At 38.4% G+C, this 20,346-nt stretch overlaps 1 protein-coding gene across 1 annotated transcript in view; it reads right to left on the bottom strand.

Annotated features, from left to right (window-relative positions):
• jak2b (Janus kinase 2b) overlaps nt 1-17,889 on the bottom strand; it is a 34,453-nt gene extending 16,564 nt beyond the window's left edge. Inside the window, exons 1-4 of the mRNA XM_061038478.1 lie at nt 17,841-17,889; nt 6,313-6,543; nt 3,468-3,591; nt 3,264-3,381 (exon numbers count right to left, since the gene is read on the bottom strand). Of these exons, the coding sequence (XP_060894461.1) occupies nt 3,264-3,381; nt 3,468-3,591; nt 6,313-6,543; nt 17,841-17,880 (513 nt within the window). The 5' untranslated portion in view covers nt 17,881-17,889. The remainder of the gene's footprint in view (nt 1-3,263; nt 3,382-3,467; nt 3,592-6,312; nt 6,544-17,840) is intronic.
• Nucleotides 17,890-20,346: the final 2,457 nt, after the last annotated feature.

A 20,346-nucleotide genomic window follows, 5' to 3' on the forward strand; every position in this document is an offset into this window, starting at 1 on the left:
CCTGACAAGTGATGTAACGGGTAGTAGTTGATACGTGACCCGTACAGATCATAAAAAACAGAGGGTTGTGTTTTACTCTGAATCTGCATAAGTCCAGAGACAGGACCTAAAAAATATTTGAGAATTGTTGAATTATTATATGAGCAGGGATTAATTAGTGTGTATACACACTTGGAGAAATTCCCTGAAGAAATGTGAAAGTAGGAAAAGTGAAGAAAGTAAAGGCAAAGCCAGCGCAGTTACTCTTTTTCCAGCCTGACGTGAATGACTCTTCACACAAGGCTGTACTGTACACTGGTATACTGTATCAAACAGGACTTCCACTTTGGATGCTTGATCAACATGTTGTCATCTATTATGCCAATGGCAGTGGATAGCTTCTTCTTGTGATATCAATCTGTTGCATTACATAACTAACTTAGACGTGCATCTGCCCATATTACACAGACACAGTTATGCAGCTGTGTGCTGAGTTCAGAACTTTGTTTTCCTCTGCCTTAAACAAATCCAGAGCAGATGCAGATTTGTGTAGTCTATTAGGGCTGTCAAAGAATATTGAAAATTCAAATATATAATTGAATTTAAAAATTAAAAGAACATTCTGATGTGGAAATTAATATTCAGGGGAAAATATACCGCTTGGAAAAATGCAATCCTATCCTAATAATTACACATATTTATTAACTACAGGTACATGAGATTCTTAAACCTTTCAAAGTGACCACAGAAACGTTGTTCTACCTTTAATTCACGTTCTGCTCACTAACAAGCAAACACCAAATGAACCACCTGCGGTGACGGAGATGAAGAAAAGAAATCATTGCTGATCTGGAGCAGCGGTAAAGTGAGGACGCGGTATAGTGAGGAAAAGTAAAGTTATCTGGATCTGCGCTTCCATCGCCTTGTTTATTTATAAGAGGGACAAAAACGGGAGGTGCAGGTGGTTGTACTGGAGGAGATGACACAGATGAGAGCCTGGCAGTATGCAATAGCAGTGCCCCCGCCCCGGAGCTGAACAAGATCAGCAAACTGCTGGGAAACACGCTCTTACGGCTAAGGGGGTACGGAATGTTATATGCAAAGAGAAAATCAAATGCACAAAGAACAAGTTCAGTTGTTTTCCTTCTTTTAGGATGGAGAGAGAGAGGAGGGAGAGAGAGAGAGAGCACATGCAAGAGAGATCGGTGGTATTTAATTACGGGTTTATGCTATGAGACAGTATATTATTAGTTTATTTTGTTATGTGTAAGTAAAAAACATTTTAAATGAATATACTCATACCTATAAGTACTTGCGTGGTTGTGTTGGTTTGCCCTCTTGTGCACATAATACGTGAAAGTAGAAATTCGAATGGTTCAAATTAATGTGTTGGTTTTTTTTTTTAGAATGAATATTCGAAAGACATTTTTGGTCAACTTTGAAAGCACTTATTCTGTGTAGTTTGATATTTGGAAACACTTTTGGGCCACTGGTTTTCAAAGATCACTGGCCCGACCATTGTAGCCACTGGCCCAGGAACGTCACTTTTGATTCGAAGAATAACAGTCACCAATTAAGGCTAGTCTTGAACCATTCTGATGCAAAAGTAAATTACAACTTTTATTTAATTAATTGAGCTCTAGTTACAAAAATATTGTGTATTTTTCTTATATTTATGTGCTCATGTTTATTCACCATGCTGGTAACTGTAAGAGTCTACTTAATCTGACTGATATTAATATGAGGCTGTGATAGAGCTGGAATTGGAATCACCTTTCTCTCCTTCTTTCTTCTCTGTGAGAAACTCTTCATCCTTAGATCTTTACTTTAGGAGCTATCTTAAGGGCTATGATGCTTTGTGAATAACTTTTATCTTTACCAGGATCTAGTCTTTAACTTTAAGGGGAAATGTAGCTGCAGCGTACTCCAGCTCCTCCAGCTGTCTGTCACTGTGGCTGAAACGGTTCTCCCTTCTGTTTTCGTCATGCCCTGCTGTCACTCTCGACTCTCTGTGACTTTTTCCCTTTGAATGCTGATTTAAGCTCGGCTTTTGTCGGGATCTGATGGTTTTAAAACTGTTTTACCAAACAAGTTCTTTATCAGAGAAAACCTGCGCTAAGATCTGTGTGCGAGTGTACAATTCGAGAGTAGCGAGCGCACTCGCGGGAGTAACAGCAGTGAAGCCGTCGGCTGCCTTTCAAATGTGACGCGCACGAGCGCTTATGATACGTTGATGCTGTAGCAGTTATTAGCGCAACGTTTAAAAAAAAATTGACTGACAAAACACCGGTATGACAGGAAAGTGCTGTGAAATTGAGAACATGTTACAGTCTATTTTTTTTCAGGCAGTTTTTTAACTGGCCCGAGCGGGCCAGCTGAACGTGCAATCAGCTGGCCCGGACTCTGTCAATCATTCATCCGGGCCAGCGGGCCACTTATAATGTCGAGCCCTGCATCAGTGACCCTTTGTGTCTAGACTTCAGATTGCAGGAGGCAGAATGAGTACTAGTACAAGTACCATATATTTATTATTTAAATGAAATCTAAAGTTTAGATTTAGAAAAATTCCTTGATGCTCAAAATGTCATGGAGGAGGACCCCCAGACCCCATTTTTTTATTGTATCATTTTACAAGATGAATAATTTTAGTTGGCTATTCTGCTGAAGTTCCAATAAGCTCGTCTTGAAGTTGTGCTATTCTTTCCAAAGACTGTTGGACACAGATTTTCATTTTATTTCAAACTACTTTATTAAGTGTTTTGACTGGATTAAATACATGGATGGTTTGTTTGGAAGAGGGAGACACCTCTGCATATACTTCGGCTCCTGGTTAAACATTGTGAACAATGAACACTGAAGGAGTCCTAACCTTAAAATACTGTAAGCTGTGCAACGTCCAACATTTCAGCCACAGTTTGGCTCACAGACCCTCCTGATGTCTTGTGTCTGAGCAGGAAGTGAGTCATAGAGACACTGACCTTTAATATGAAACTACAAGTTTTTAATTTGTTTCTGTTTTTTTTTTTTTTTTTTAAATCAAAGGATCTGTTTGTGCATAAGAGGAGGTAGCCTTTGTGGATCATTGAGGCCCCTTATAAACGATGAACACTTGAATATTTTTTTAAGACCTTGTTTGTTAAGTTTGTTGTTTTCCTGCAGGCTCTGAGCACTAAAATGAAATAAAAAGTGCCCAATGACAAAATGTGAGTAAAATCTGGGTCTTCCCAGCTTAATTTGAAAGGTCTACTTGTAATAAAGAGGGTTCAGTATGCCTGAGTACTCACCTGCCAGAAGAGGTATGACATCACAAAGTCATCAAGGACAGGGCTTTCTGACCCCTTGGCAACCCCGTGTCGAAATGCTCTGGCTGCCCCACCACTGTACCAGCCAGGGAAATAGTACCTGTGGAAGAATGTAACACAGACCAGCCAGGTAAGAGGATATTTAAATTTGGAGATTATATTCAAGAGGGAAATTTAGTATGTTACCTTATTCTGAAAAACACATCTTCTGAAGCTGATTCTTCAAGCTGGAAGATGTGGTTGGGTGAAAACCACAAGCGGTCTCTCTCTCGGAAGAGACCAAAGAGGCTGCAGTACAGAGGTGATATACCTACAGCAGAAAGAGAATGAGAGAGCACATTGTGTTCTGTAAAGATGCACTCCATGTCATCAAGTAACATGTTCTTTAAACCAAGGACAAATGTATCAGTGTTTCCCATCCAGTGACAGTATACTTTCATTGGAATGTGGTTCTCTCTTTCTTCAGTGATGTTGCTAGGTACGCGTCATGCTTATTTTACGCATCGAAATACTAAAAAAAATAATCGGCCATGCGTCCCAGGTACACGCCTTATCTTTCCCATACAGAATAAAACATTGTGAATGACAAACGTATGTTAAAACAGGGTTTTGCCTCCATGAAATTTCATACTGCATAAGTCCTAGGGCCGTTTCCATGAAAAAAAATACAGATTTTCGAGAATAGCACAATGAATTTGTCATTTCTGACTGCATTTACAGCATTACGCTGACTTGGTGCGGCGATGAATTGTAATCAAAAGGAAAAAGGCTTCAACGGAGAGCAGAGCGGCCACAGGCACAGGGTGTCCCTACCAATCATTTTGATACAACAAATAAAAACACAAGTTGCTGATCTGAGAGTGCACGTTCTCCAGAGGATTTCAAAAGCATCTCTGATCAACCTCAGCGTTTTACAGAGCAAAACAAGTTTTCATGATTTAATGTCCCATTTTAGTTTTGTGTTTGCATCTCTGTCCAAATGCAAATGCTCTCTTTGTGTGTATCTATCTCTCTGTCGCACGCAGCACACTGTTAGATTAATTTTGTTTAATTATGTTTTATTTCATATTCAGCGCTCTCAAGTCTTAATTGCAGCGTGTTAACATGTTTTTAAAAAGGCTTTCTGACCCATTGGCGACCCCATAGCTGCATAGCCTTCAAAAAAAGCCTGCACTTTGGAAATGCTAAAAGATAAACTATATTGATAAGATATGGAGAAAAACACAGTAAAAAAATGTAGTGCCACAATTAGTGACTGAGAGACCGAGGGAGAGAGAGGGAGAGAGAGAGAGAGAGAGAGAGAGAGAGATAAGAGTTCATAATTATACATTCAGGATTCAGACATTTCAAAAATAAAATTTTCCGGGTCTGAGATTTGTGTTGAAAAAGTGATGTTTTTATATTAAGAAAAATGTATTCAACTGTTAGTAATAGTTCTGTAATGTGAGAGTAGAGCTTTATGTGCATCATTAGACCACCAAGTGAACAATGGAGGAGGTGACAGATATTTATCATTTGAATAAAACAAGATTCTCTATAGAAAAATTAATACAATTTTACAAGAAATTGGTGCTTAAAAATACTGCAGAATACAAGAAATCAAGTGTCATTCTTTGTTTCTCAAGGAGCAACAAATCATATTGTGGACCTGTTTGATTTCTATGACACTCACTCAAATCACCACCTGTGGGTCCCTAGGACCTTCTACACAAACCTGCAGCTATACTCATTGACTGCACGCAGCAGCTTGACCTGCCCTAATATTTTCTGTTTCGCTCATCCTGAATGTGTCCGCCCTTTTAACTTTCTACATCAGCAGCATGTTTTCCAAAGTCAGCCAAATAACACAACTAGGATTTATTCCTTCTTTTTTTCCACCTGTGATACTGTTTTCACAACAGTACTGTGTGTGGACGAGGCCGGTTGTTGATGAAGTAAGTTGAAACGATCCAAAACAAATGTGGTACAGAATGACAACAGTATTATCAAGCTGTGCTTAAAAGCTTTTAAAACAGCAGCAATAAACAGGAGACGTTGCATCTCAATCAATACATATGCAGAAGGGACATACAAGAGGACGTCAATCTCTCTCTCTCTGTATGAGTTCCCTGCAGAGCCAGTGAGTAAAACCTGTGACAGCTGTGTGTTTCCCTGTCCCTACCTGTCCCCCTCCTGTGTCTCTCCAGCTCTGCCCAGGTGAAGCTACTTGTTGCACAATGAGGTGAACCTGGCCTCATTGTTTAAAAACCATGTGCTGGCTTCAGAAGGCGGAGGCTGTTGGACTGTGTGATTCGTCTCAGACAGGGAGTTTTTTTTATTGTTTTAGTTGTTAGTCCCATAGGGTCGCCTTTGGGTGGGGCATAACACCCTACCTGTGAAAGGTGTGTGAGGGTAAAGTGCGAGTGAAAAATCGTCCGTATGTTAATTGACCGTGTACAATCTTGGATGGATAAAAAATGAAAACAATTGGTTGAATTGGTCAGCAAATACACCCCGGGAGCACACTAAAATAAAGTCTCAGTGTTGAAACATTGTAGAAATGAAAACCGTGTTTAAGGAAAGAGAAGTACATAATAGTGTATGCTTTAGGGACCCAGATTGTTTTTACTACTAACACAGGTGAACAAGAGGCCGATAAAGATTGTCCTAAATGTCAGCCGTGTTTTGTTTATCATTAAACACGGAACAAGCAACTTACATGCAGGTTAGTCTCGTCCCCTTCCCCTGCATGGCCTTGCTCTATGTATTAGCTACACAATGGTTTAATTGACTCTTAATTGTACCTCTGTGCAAAAGAAAGAACTAAGAATAGCAAAGCTACCATAATGTTGGCCATCCTTACAAAGAGGCTTAAAAGTTAAACAAACGATTAATAAAGTAATAAGCACAGTGCACAAGCCAACGATTTACCTAGTAGTTACGCTGTGGCCTCTTGATAACCTTATCTCGGTACCTATGGCCTGACTTACAGCAAAAGACATGGATGGGGGTGTATTATGCTTATGCAGGCCTGCACATTTGGAGTACTTACTGCATGCCTTCGCTGCATCTATACACAACTCCTCAGCCACGTAGTCCCCAGGTGGGTAGCTGAGGAAGCTGCAGTTTGCCTCTCCTTGGTTGCTGTGGTAGAAATGAAGTCTCAGAACATCAGCAGCAGGACGTGTGGATTCTCGATGGGCTGTACCATTGTGGTGCACGGTGGGGCAGGTGTCGGTTTCCGTTTCCATGGTTGGCAGGGGTACCATCAACCACAGGCAACCTTCAAACAGTAAAATGCATAATGTCAGCACAAGGAATGCGCTTTCATTGCAGAGTGTGAAAAATTACCCACCCAGATTGGCTAGGGTACATGTTCTCAGCTGTTGCATAAACTGTTACCAATTCAAGCGTTACATAAAACTGAATTGCAGAGGGATCATTGTCTGGAAGGAGGTTATAAAATCTGTAAATCTAATTCAAAAACAGGACTACTTTCAGAGTCACTTATGAAATTCGGTCAGACAAGTCAAACTGCAAAAGCAGTTCCTCAGATGGCATCTTTCTGTGCAAGCTTAGTGCTTTAGAAGTTTAAAATGCATCATTTCCCCAGAACCTTTTTGATGTTTTAAATGGACAAGAATCCATGTACAGTTCTAACAGAGAGATGTAAATATTTTGTACTTAGAGGAAAAGCAGCTGCTATACAGCCCATCCGTTCTTCCCTTGCCACAAAGACAGTATTATATCAGACTGAAAACTGAACTATGGGTGTTGTATTTCTTACATAAGCTTAAGAAAGAAGAAGAATTAACAACTATGATCACTCTCCCTATTTAATTTTGCACATTTTATTATTTTAGTCATGTTCTCTTTATTGTTTCTCCCTGTCTTACTGCTTTTTTCCCCCCTATCTTTAATGGTTTTCTTACAAAAGCCTCCTGTGGATACAGTAGGTGTTGAGAACTAGCATGTATGCTAAAACACTTAAACAATGCATCTGGTTCGTCCAATGTAACTGTGATGTCCATGTCAAATAAAGTCTTAATAATATTTAATCTCTGAATCAAAGTTCACAGGATAATGCATCTTTTTTCATCAGATATAAAACAACTTTGTGTTTAAACACCCATTTTGAAAAAAGTCACTAAATAGTGATCAGCTTTCTTTGGCAGAGATGGAACAAATAATGTTGTCCAGACACTTCAATAGCTGCACTTCTGTGGAAGAACGGCGGAAAAAAACAGAAAACCACAGAGTCTAGACGTGTAAAGCTGTGGCTTCATTTCTACCCATGGCTCCTCTATGTATTGCCTGGAATTGGGGTGAATCATCCTGCTGTTTTTAATTTTTCATACTCAATTAATAACAATGTATTTTTGTCATCAATAGGCCATTTTGGATCAGACAGTTTTCATCGGAAACTATCAAGTCTCCTTTGTCGTCACTTGGAAGAATTACCAGTTTTAAAAATGACATTTAGAGCGGCAGAGGGGAATAAAAGATGAATCACCCACAGTGATTTAAAGTTCTGGAGGCAACTTGTTTATTTTTTTACTTGACATTGTTATCTGACCCTTCCTCTATGAGATGTTTGAAAACAGCGCCTAATTTACATTACAATTTCTCAAGAGCCCAAGGAAAACACAAAAGTCTAAGAAAGGATGACTCAATTTACAACCTGGTAAAACTGAGAAAAAAAAGCAGTAAATCATGTGATTTGAGGAACTGAAAATGATGATGCAAAGCATTTTCGCTTTGTAATTGACTTTCTGTTGATTATTTAAATTGTCGCCAGTTAATTTTCTGTCATCTACCACATCAAGACTGATTGATTCAGCTCTTGTATGTTTAATAATGTGTGGGCAGAGACACTCTTAACATAAAAATGTATATGCAGTTGGATATATTGACCATGTACTATATAAAAGAAGAACTGAAACCTTCAACACACACACACACACACACACACACACACACACACACACACACACACACACACACACACACACACACACACACACACACACACACACACACACACACACACACACACACACACACACACACGCATGTATAAACTATGTCTCTCAATAAGCTACAGGAGCATTTAAAGGGTTGGCTCAGTTTGCATATTGATGTTTTAAATAACACACCTCCTGGAAAATACACAAATATAACTTGGAAATTTCAAGAGCAGTCAGTGAAATTAGATGTGAAATCCAGTCTGGAAAAGTTACGTGCTCACAGAAGAGCTTGTTGTGTAAATGAGCACATTATAAAACAACACTTTACATTTACATTTTCCCTGCAGAACAAATTCACCAAGGCCCTATCTTGTGTGCTGCAGTAAAGCCAAGCGTTAAAGCAGCAATAGATTAAGTTAATGCTAGCAGCTTCAAATACCCAGCTTTACATGGGTTCACGTTGAACATGCAGTGTATTTCGGTGACCTACCCCCGACAAACGTCACTGGTTCGTGTGTGTGATCACTTCGAGATAACACACAAGGTAATGCTGTCAAATATTAGCAGTGAGTTTGAACACTTACTTTTTTTTTGGTGGATGAAGCCAGACGTCCAGCTGGCTAACTAAGCTAGCTCGCTGCTAGCTTCGTAGGCCAGCGCTGCAGCCAGCAGGACGAGCGACACTTTGACAGAAACGCCCCAGAGATCTTCACTTCTCTTTTAAGATCTCAACTTACAATAACCAGCCGGGGAAAAAAAAAAAAACGAGCAACTTCTTTTTTTTTTTTTTTTAATGGCTGAAATACATCTTGAAATATAGTTGATTACATGTTGCACTCATCTGGCAAAAGCTTCTCCGTTGTCTCCCTGTGTGTTGAGCCCGACGCTGCCCATCTCACTCCGGAGGAACTTTAGCTGTCTAGTTTGTCAATCTTGTAACTTAAGCTAATGCTAGCTAGAACGACGCAGGGCTCCGATGTGAACACGAAATTCACATGCTGGCAAACTTCTTTGTGTGCTACAACTTGTGGCTGCGGTAATGGCGAAGAGAGTTAAATTACTGACATCTTGAAAATTGAATACCTATATCTCTGACACGCTAGCCAGATCGCCAGTGACAGCTACAGCGCAGCCGAAACCGCAGCTCCAAGTCAGTCAACAAAACCAGCCTCTCCCACCATACCAGTGCTGCGTTCACAGACTATCGGAAATGTCACAACTTCGCCAATTGTATAACTATCCCAAATCTAAACATGAAACATTCATAACACCATACAACATAGAAGGACAGTGGGATCTTTTTGAGCCATTTCATATATTTTAAACTGTTTTATTAATAAAGCACAAAAAAAAATCACATTTTAACAAGTTTTGCAAACTATTATATGACTTTTTGTTGTAGGATTCCAGGAAAAGTAAACTGTGTTACCCTTACATTTAAAAATAACTGGTGATAAACAAGTGTCTGTTTCATAGTCTGCATAATGTCTTTATAGACATATCTTCATGATAGGGTATAAGCCTGGTATCACTTGTTAATTTGGGAAGAGGCAAAGTCTACAAATTGGGATTATCTGAGCTACCAGCTAAACTATTTAAATGGTTCAATCATGGTTCAAAATCAACAACTTCTGTTAACAATAAAAAAAAAGGTTGGTAGAGATCTGAATAATGATAACAAATACAACAACAAAAATAATCATATTGCGTTCTACTCTTTTATGTCCTGTTGTTTTTTCATTGGTCTTTGTGTTTTATTGTGGTCTGACTGTTATTACATCGTGGTTTGATCATTCAGCACTTTGGCCAATCTTTGTTGTTTTTAAATGTGCTTTATAAATACATTTGGATTGGATTGGATTCACTGATCTCACAACATGTCCCAACAAGCTCTCTTGCATAAACTTTCATGTACAATTTGATTTCTTAAAGTAACATCTTACATTGGATCATCAGCTCAGTCTTAAACGATGAGTCCCATCCTCTTTCAGTTCCAAAGTGCAGAACAAAGCGCTATAGGAACAAGTCATAGTGTGTGTGTATCATGTTTTTCCTCTTTGCTGCTTGATGTGGTCATTGTAATTTCATAAAGGTCTTGCATTGAGGGACAGAGAGATGGCAGGCTGGGAAGCTGTTGTCATGCTTCTCAGTGGTTCTTTATTCATTTACTATTTATTCTTTTATACAGATAAACTTGTTTTATTAATTGTACAATTGTTACCTGCGCACGTTATGCACCTCAGCACTTTTACTCATGTACTGTTAATTTGCACTTTGTATGTGTTATATATTGTCTGTGTTGTATTAAAGTAACCTGAACCTTCATGGTGATCTGATCCAATTTTGACGCTGGGATTTTGAAGGTTACAAGGTGCCCCTGAAAGGTAGCGTCTTGACCCTGAATCAGCCTGCTTTAGTCAACAAACCAGTAATCTAACCATCACACACCCACAGAGACTACAACTGACCACTTGTTGCACAGATTACAGCAGATGTTCTCAAGGCAGCAGACAGAAGACAATACAATTATTTCCTATTCAACGAAATGCAAAACAGTCTAATTTACTCGAAAGATTTATGATGTTACACTTTTTTCTCAAAGTTTTGTTAGGCTGTGATTTGCTCTCCCTTTATTTTGGCATCCATATCTATTTTTAACAGTCATGACCACTTTTTACTTAATATATTGATTAAACAATGTATACATTCTCTTAATTTGATTGAAAACATCTTAGGGACTGTAAATAGATTATGTATGCTCAGTTGTCAATCACAGACAACTGACAGCAATGTTAATATTGAATACAGACATGGAACAATGATTTTGTTTTATGGAAAAGGAATAACTGGCTATGGGGGGGGGGGGGGGGGGGGGGGGGGGGGGAATGAAAGTTAAAGAAACACTAACACTGTTCTTCTTTCATCATGTGATGGTCCTGTTGCCTGCGGTTGTGACCAGCTGAAGAAACCCTTTGAGGGCCTCTAACTAAGACAGGAAGGGAACACAAATTGATATCCTGTCAAAAGTCTTGTTAAAAGATGAATCAATTGATTGGACAAAACTAAGTGTTCACATTGTCATTACATGCAGTAGCAACCATGAGCGGTAAAGAAAGGTTGGTTATCTTCACTCCTGAAGGAAGACTACTCAAGATGTTGGAAACAGGCTTAAGAGGCTTAAGAGATATGACTATACTTCAGCAAACCTAGGTCAGGTAGATCACTCATGTGGGTAATAGTAAGGCACTGCCGGTTCACATCAAAGGTGGTCAAGTTTGAGGTCAAGGCTCTAGCTGGCCTGCCTATCAAGAGCACCACCATTGTTGATACACTGTTGGACAATTTGCACAATAGATATGATTTATAATAAGAAGTTTCTTCAAGACTTTGCACCTTATCAGCACCTACATCTATGCACAGTGCAAACATGCTAACATGTTTTTTTAGCAGGAAAACACACACTCACACCAACACACACACGCGCGCACACACACACACACACACGCACACACACACAATCACCATCATCATCATCACATGGTAACATGCTAATCAGGAAGCAACACAAAATTCTACTGAAGTTAGTGGGAACATCAGCGTTTCCATTTTTAGTCACAAGAGGACATGCACGTAGGTTACCAAAGACAGAAGTCTTCATCATCTAGGGACAATGCATATGTCTTACACTCATTCATGCAAATTGACCCATTAGCTGTTGACATTATTCTCAGCTGAACCAAAGTGGCTGAGCGTCCTACATTGGTGTCTACAGTAAGTATTTCTTAGACTGAGCCAGTCACAAACTAAAAACAGCTGAAATGAAGTCAAATTTCTTTATAGCGTAAGGCTTAAACTAGCATGCTGACAAAATAGATCAAAAATAGCTGCAAGGCAAACATTTGTATCCCTCGGTGGAACCCGTGGGCGAGCACCTGATACCAACACTCTCTGTGAGGAATGAAGGCAGGGGAGTCCTCAGGCTTTCAGGTGTATTTGCTACAGCACAGACACAGACACAGAGAAATAAGACACACACACACACACACACACACACACATACAATCACACACACACATAGAGGAGCAGCAGAGTCTGTTGTGCTCCAACTTTACCCTCCAGTGGATCTACAACAGCATCACAGCCGGGTTGCCCCTGGCAGAGAGACGGGAGAGGGAGAAAAAAAAACGACACAATATGAGAGGGGGAGGGAAATAGAGGAAGATGGACAAGTGGAGGAACCGAGAGAGACAACTGAAAAGAAATAAGGGTGGAAAGTGGGGGGAAAAAAGGAAGTGGAGGGCAGAGAGGTGAGTAAACCAGTTGTCTTTCATCTAGCTCATCATTCAACAGTTGGGTCTGAACTTCATAAAGATCCTCTTCAGTTCTCAAGTTGGTTTTTTAACGTATTGAGAAAATGTTGTGAAAACTTTCCCTTTGAATTGTATCACTACAAATATGCATATCCCTTAACACATGGTCTATTATTATTATCATAAATACATGTATACTATTGAGTCAGAAGGTTATTAGCATATTGTAGCATGTAGGCTAAAGGCAGTGGGGTGGAGCTGGTGACATGTAGTTCCTTCTTGAACCTTTGACATTTCTGTTAAAAAAAATGTTAAATGGGTGACAATATACATTTTTCCGAGTGGAGGTTTTGGCTAAGTGGTAAATGGACTTGAGCTTATATAGTGCTTTTCTAGTCTTCTGACTACTTAAAGTGCTTTTACACCGCATGTCACACACACCCTTTCACACACTGATGGTAGTGATCGCTATGTAGTATCATCAGAAGTAACTAATCCCATTCATACACCGCCACTGAAGCAGCGGGAGCAATTCAGGGTTAAGTGTCTTGCCCAAGGACATGTTGCTCAGCTGGGGATTGAACCCTTGACCTCCTGGTTGAGAGGCAACAACTCTACCAACTGAGTCACAGTCACCCTTGTGGTAGAGTCAGTTGTCTTTAAATGAAAGGTCTGGGGCTCGAAGACCAACTCCTGCAGCGTCCTTGGCCACGACACTGAACATCAAATTGCTCACACCAGCGTGTGAATGTGGTGTGACGGTGTAAAGGTGACATGCGGTGTAAACGTGCTTTAAGTAGTCAGAAGACTAGAAAAGTGCTTTACAAGCTGAAGTCCATTAACCATTTATTTCATTTACAAACCAGGCCTGAGAACCTGCTTAGCTCTCAAAATACTAACAAGAGGAAACAACTATGGCTCTGTCTAAAGGGAACAAAACTACTATCACACCAGAATCATCAAATCATATCATGGTTGTTCAAAATATTTATAAACAGAAATGAAAAACAACAAAGTTTTGGCCCAACTGATTTCAGTCTTTAAGCTTTGCAGGGCCACTTGCCTTTTGGATTCAACTCCAAAACATTTACACGTTGATGAAAAAAGTGCTATATAAATAAACTTTACACTTACTTTACTTACTCAATAATTGATGTTATTGTTTCACACTTGGAAGCAAAAAAAATTCAAACCTCATCCCTCACATCCCACCCTGATGTCAAAGTATTTTTTGAATGCTTACAAAATAATTGATAGCTAACATCATGTGCACTGTGCCGTGAGCTTTTATCACACAAATGGTCATGGAAGACAATGGGTGTTTTCTCAAGAGATGTCTTAACGTATTCCTTTTAAAACGTTCTTGAAAAGGTTTCAAATCCTGTATCGCTGGTGTGTGACATTTACCTTTCTTGGATCATGGTCCCTTGCAGATAACAACCTCATGAAGGTGGCAAAAAAAAGTGCATTTATAAGATTCACCACTAGATAGAGCTATGTGAACATAAGTCTCACAGAGAGGAAAATTGAGAGGGAGGGAGTAAACAAAGAACAGAGTAAAGGAGCATGAGAAAAAGAGAGTGATGACCAGAGCAAAAAAAAAAGAAAAAGAAAAAGAAAGAACAGAGCCAGAAATGCTTTTATTTTGGTCCCTGGTGGTTTAAACAGAGTCTCTAAAGGCTCCCCATGCCTCAAACTCACCACCTGCGCCTCTCCCTCTCCAGGCCAAACACTTGCACATGCACACATACAGACAGGCACACTTAAACAAGCACACACACACAATCTCAGAAAGAGGTTACCTTGAGTTCACCACTTAACATAGCAGATAAGGCTCATAAATAAAGTGCTCAAGGATAAGCTAATTTTTCCCTTTTTATTCCGATTGTGAAGTGATCATTTGGAATATGAATAGTGAAGATGGTAGTTATGCATTTACATCTTACCTGTTGAAAGCATAGCAGTGGGAGAAAAGCTTTGCAGTGTGGAAATAAAGAAGTCATTTCTGATTTTGTTTCACATTGCAGGTGTTTAATATGGTGATGATATTTTGACCATGAATCTCATTGTTGGTTGCTTTGGAAATTACAGTTCATCCTATGAAAACAGCTGCTTGACCTCATTTTCTCAGTAACACTTCAGATTAAACATACTCGCAGCTGTTCAAAATAACACAAAGTTGTTATTAAAATTGTAATATAGTACATAGCTCGGCCAAGCAGCGACTGGCAGTGAGTGAGAAATTGGCGTCCTTGTGTTGGCGTTTTTTTGTTGTTGTGTTTTTACATTTTTATGTGATCTTAACCTGATGTAGTGTCCGAAATTTTGCATTATTTCATAGATGTTTAAAAGCTACAATCTTTTTACTGTTTTTCTTGTTGAGTTTGCGCCTCAGTAATCTACAGTATGACTACTATTTCTACTCCCAAAACTTGGGCTTGTTCATTGAGCTTCAATTTCACACAATTAGGTAGAAAATATCGCCGCATAGTAAAAAATAAATAAATAAATAATAATACCCTCAATAGATGTTACCATTTTGTAGGTGTTTCTAACAGCACTGAGCCCATCAATGTTCAGTATATTATGCTTTCACACAGTGGGCTATTAATAAATGATATTTCCGATAACTTACCCATCTTTACTATTTATGGTTGTCAGTTCAAAAGAAATAAGGAAGAGCTTCATTTAAAATATATTAGATTAAGAACAGATGAAGCAATAAATAACTTTTGAAATGACCTTGTGGAGGAAGACTGGACTGGGGTATACATCAAGGATGTGAATGTGGCATTTGATACATTTTTGAAGTCTTACTTATCTTTATATGACAAGCATTGTCCTTTATTGTTGAGAAGGATGAAAAATAATTATGATAAAAAACCTTGGATGACTAAAGGATTACAAAAGGCATGTAAGAAGAAAAATAAATTATATAGAGATTATATAAAATATCGAACAAACACTTCTGAAATGAAATACAAGGTATACAAAAATAAGTTGACAATGATATTGAGACAAGCGAAAAAGGATTATTATAATGGAAAATTGAAAGAATATAAAGGTGACTTGAGAGGCACATGGAAGATTCTGAATAACGTCATAAGATCTGACTCAAGGGCCACAAATTCTTCCGATTTTTTTGTTAAGGATGATAAAGTTATAAAAAAACAACACTGAGATTGAAAATGAGTTTAATTCTTTTTTGTAAACATTGGACCTAATCTTTCCAAATCCATCGAATCTCAAGGTCCTAATCAAATCAAGAGAACTAGAAGGGATGGTGGAGGGAGTCAAATTCTGCAGTCAATGTATCTTGGAGGAATTTGTGAGAATGACATCTCTATCATTGTTATGAAAAGTAAGAGTAAAACATCAACTGACTGTCATGGTATTGATATGACAATTTTAAAAAAGACAATAGACTGCATAATTACTCCATTCACCTACATATGTGATTTGTCACTTAAAACTGGTATTTTTCCTGAAAAACTGAAAATGGCAAAAGTAGTCCCACTCTTTAAAAATGGTGACAAACATTGCTTTAATAATTACAGACCGGTGTCATTGCTGCCTCAGTTTTCTAAAGTGCTGGAAAAGTGTTTTGCTGGAAAATTAGATGATTTTATAGAAAAAAATAATCTAATAAGTGAGAAACAGTATGGATTTAGAACAAATGGAAATACTTCTATAGCATTAATAGAATTCATAGAAAAAATCACAGCAGCCATAGAAAACAAGAATTACACGGTCGGCGTATTTATTGATTTAAAAAATGCTTTTGACACTGTAGACCATGATTTGTTATTATCCAAATTACTAAATTATGGAATTAGGGGAATTGCACATGATTGGTTAAAAAGTTATTTGGAAAATAGAAAGCAGTTTGTACAGTTTTCTGGTTTTCTTTCTTTATTCAATAGTCATGGTGAGATGTCCATAAATTATACATAGCATTACCTTTTCTTTTCGTGCTTCTGTTCAAAAGCACAAAGTGACCATAAAATGACATTTGTAAATGCATTACACCCTTATCCTTATCTGTTGAGCCTGTGATGACTTTACCTTAAGTCACCCAGCAGCCAAAGCAACACTATGGATGTGTGTGAAGATTTTACCTCAGTCAGAAATGCAGAATTTTGTCAATTATGCTGACTAGACAAAAAAAAAACCCTTTAAAGACAGGAAAATGAATAAAAAAAATAAAAAGTGTGAGCAGTCGGCTGAGTTAACTCTGCAGATCAATCAAATATAGCAAATACACAACATGTACAGTAGATCAGATATGGTATGCTTTTAACAATGTGGACACAAAGTGGAGTTGCCATCCTGTTAAATAGATCAGTCTACTTCAGACTTGAAAAAACAGTTAATGATAATGAGGGTAGATATGCCATGATAAGAGGGACAATTGGAGGTACCAAAACAACACTGCGCAATATAAACACCCTGAATGAAGGCCGTGCAGAGTTCTCTAAAATAGTTGCATCTTTAATAGTTGACAGAGGGAACACTTTGAATGGGCAGAGACTTTAATTGTATTCTGATCTTTGGATAGGCTCCCAGCTGTGGCAGGCCCTAAAGATCTAACAGACTGTTGTCAATGAAGGATGAAACCGGCTTGGTGGATATCTGCTGTCCCTTTCATCCCCGAGAAAAATAGTTTACTTTTATGTCACAAGTGCATAGCAGCTATTCTAGGCTGGATTGGTTCTTGATATCTGGAATAGACATTCATAAGATTAGTGAATGCAATAAAGAACCAATTACAATCTCAGACCAAGCCCCTGTCACCTTGAAGATAAAGATAGGACCAGTGGTATTGGAGACTTAATGTTTCACTATTAAACGATGAAGCAATTCAACCAGAAACGCGTAAAGATTTTACAGCCTATCTTGTCACAAATGACAACAACACAACTTATTTTCTATTCTCTGAGAGGGAGCCTAGCGAGTGATGAGTTGAAACATAACAAGTATTTCATCAAGATTTTAAAAAGACAAGGCTAACTCAACAAGTTGAAAGAGAAATTAAGAGATTGGAAAGAGAACACCAACAGTCGAAAAAGCAGGGAACACTTTTTAAAAGAAAGAAAATTGGAAAAATTGTTAACCTACAAAGCAGAGGGTGTATTGAGATATACAAATAGAAAATACTACAAACTGGCCAACAGAGCAAGTCGGTTTGCTGGCTTTCCAGATGCATAAAGCACAATCTAACAAGGAAGTGCACAAGATAAAAAGACCACGTAGTAATAAGATGTTATCCCAACCAAAAGATATTACAAAGGCATTTGTCTTACCATCTAGAGTTGTATGACCCTCACAAACTAGAAAAAACATGGAATCATTTTTCAAAGATTATCAGCAGATGACGCTGACATGATTCATCTCCCATTACAAAAGATATATCCTCAAACTGTGTGTAGATGGTTCCCAGGATAGTATCATAAAGTCTTTGTACACACTTACCCCAGTCTTATGTAAAGTTTATAATAATGACTTAACATAATGGTAATTCACATAGGTCATGGTCAGAAGCCGTAATAAGCTTAACAAAGAAAACAAAGATCTGACCCAATGCATGTCTTACCGACCAATCAGTCTCCTCTGTTCAGACATGACAACCTTGACCTCTAGCACAGCAAGCAGATTACAAAAACACATTGAATAACTTATCAGGCCAGATCAGAGAGGTTTGATTAATAACTGACAGGGAACTGATAATGTAAGAAGAGCGCTGAATTTACAATCCAATGCAACCAAGAGAGAGACCTCGTCAATGGGTCTCTGCTTAAATGCCGAGAAGGCATTTGATAGGACTGACTTCACATTTTTTAAAACAGACGCTTGTCTACATGGGCTTAAAGATATGTTTGTAAAATTGATTAACATTAAAATAAAAACCCTAAATCAAGAGTTAGGGTAAATGGGCACGGCTCAGAATTTGTCCCTTTGGGTCGTGGTAAACGCCAGTGACAAATTCTATCACCCTCTCTATCAGCACAGGACCACCCACTGAATTAAAACGATCTAACCCCCTCATAAAGTGAATGCATTTTTGGAAAATCCCATTACTTCTGTCCCCGCCCTCTTACATAACTTTAATAGATATACTGTGCAGCGTCAGGATATAACAGCAACACAAACAAATCTGAAGCTATGAGGATTTCCAGAGATTGGCCTCCGCAACCCTAACCCGCAATTATTCTCCTCTAATCATCAATTTCCAGTTCCAGTCCCTCCTGGTTCCAGAAAGAGACAGCCCATATTTAAGTTGTTAGAAAACTCTTAATAATCCAAGAATCCAGTTAAAAATCTAAATGTCAACAAATGAGAAAGGAGGTTTGGGTTTACCCAATCTCAAATCTATTAGTGGGCGGCTCAGCTCTGTGCACTGGTGAGATGGGTTGTCAAAGATCTAAAGACTGGATGGGTTTCTATTGAACAAAACTCTGTACCAAGAATATCATCTTCTCTCCGGTTTCTTAGTGAACAGTCTCAGAAAAAAAACCAAGATTTATAATATATGTATCAAACACACACTGAAAGTCTGGAACTCAGTTCAAAAACAATTGGAGGGAGCTGTGGCTCTGTCATCATGTCCATACTGGGAACTGTAGAATTTCTCCCATGTGTGCCTTTAGAAGATGAGGTAAGAGTGGGCTAAATACAATCAATCAACTATTTGATGGAATACATACATAAATAATATACATAAATCTTTTTTAACAACTTCAAGAGAAGGTTGGACCGCCACCGAGTGACCTGTTTAGATACCAAAAAATTAGGCATTATGTCACAAAACATAATGACTGGGAAAATATCAAAAGAGAACCAAACAGTATTGAATCATACTTTAAACATCTCTCTGACTCTGAACACGCTGCAGTAATGAAGAAAAAACAAATATTCCATAGAAGCTAAATGTGATACATATCAGATAACACTCTACATATTAAAGGACATCGTGAAATGGAGTTGAATAAGAAGTGGAGGATGATGCATTGGAAAACACATGTTTGAGAAGTCACAGATGGATTGGAAGTCAGTCATAATTTGACTATGGTTGAAAATAGGTTATTAGGGTCCCACTGACAGCCTGTGGTTTCAAATTTAATTCTACCAAAAAAAGCTGGAGAAACTGTGATATGGTGGGTGACCATAGTCATATAGTTTGGGACTGCCCACAAATTAAAACTTTCTGGGGAAGCTGTCAAAGAGAAGATGGAGAAAATCCTGAAAATGGATTCCCCTGGACCCGCTATTGCTCCTGTTGGAAGTATGCATCTTCTGAACACTTGTTTATTACGGACCAACTATATATACTTCACATTTTGTTTATGATTGCAAAAAAACACACACAATAACTATTAACCAGATGAAGCTTAACCCTCCCTTGCATGATCAAGGGTTAAAATAATATCTAACTTGTATACACAATGGAACAAATAACGGCCCAGCTACAGCTGGTACTGCCAGTTTTCAAAAGGAGATGCACAACAATAATATTAGTTACCTTCTACTTCTTCAGTTAGGACTTTTTTAAATGTTAACGCATATAGAACTATAAAGGTATGTAAATGTCAATTTATATGTGTGTTTATAATTGTGCAGGTGTTTGTGTATGTATAACTATATCTATATGGGTATATACAGTATGTATGTATGTATGTATGTATGTATGTCTGTATGTGTACATGCACATGTGTGAACTTGTGACATAAAAGTAAACTCTTTTTCTCGGGTATGAAAGTGACACCAGATATTCACCAAGCCTTATTAAGCCTTAAGCCCAGCTGGGAGCCT

This window comes from Labrus mixtus, chromosome 5 (genome assembly GCF_963584025.1).
Source record: "Labrus mixtus chromosome 5, fLabMix1.1, whole genome shotgun sequence".
NCBI classification, from domain to species: Eukaryota; Metazoa; Chordata; class Actinopteri; order Labriformes; family Labridae; genus Labrus; species Labrus mixtus.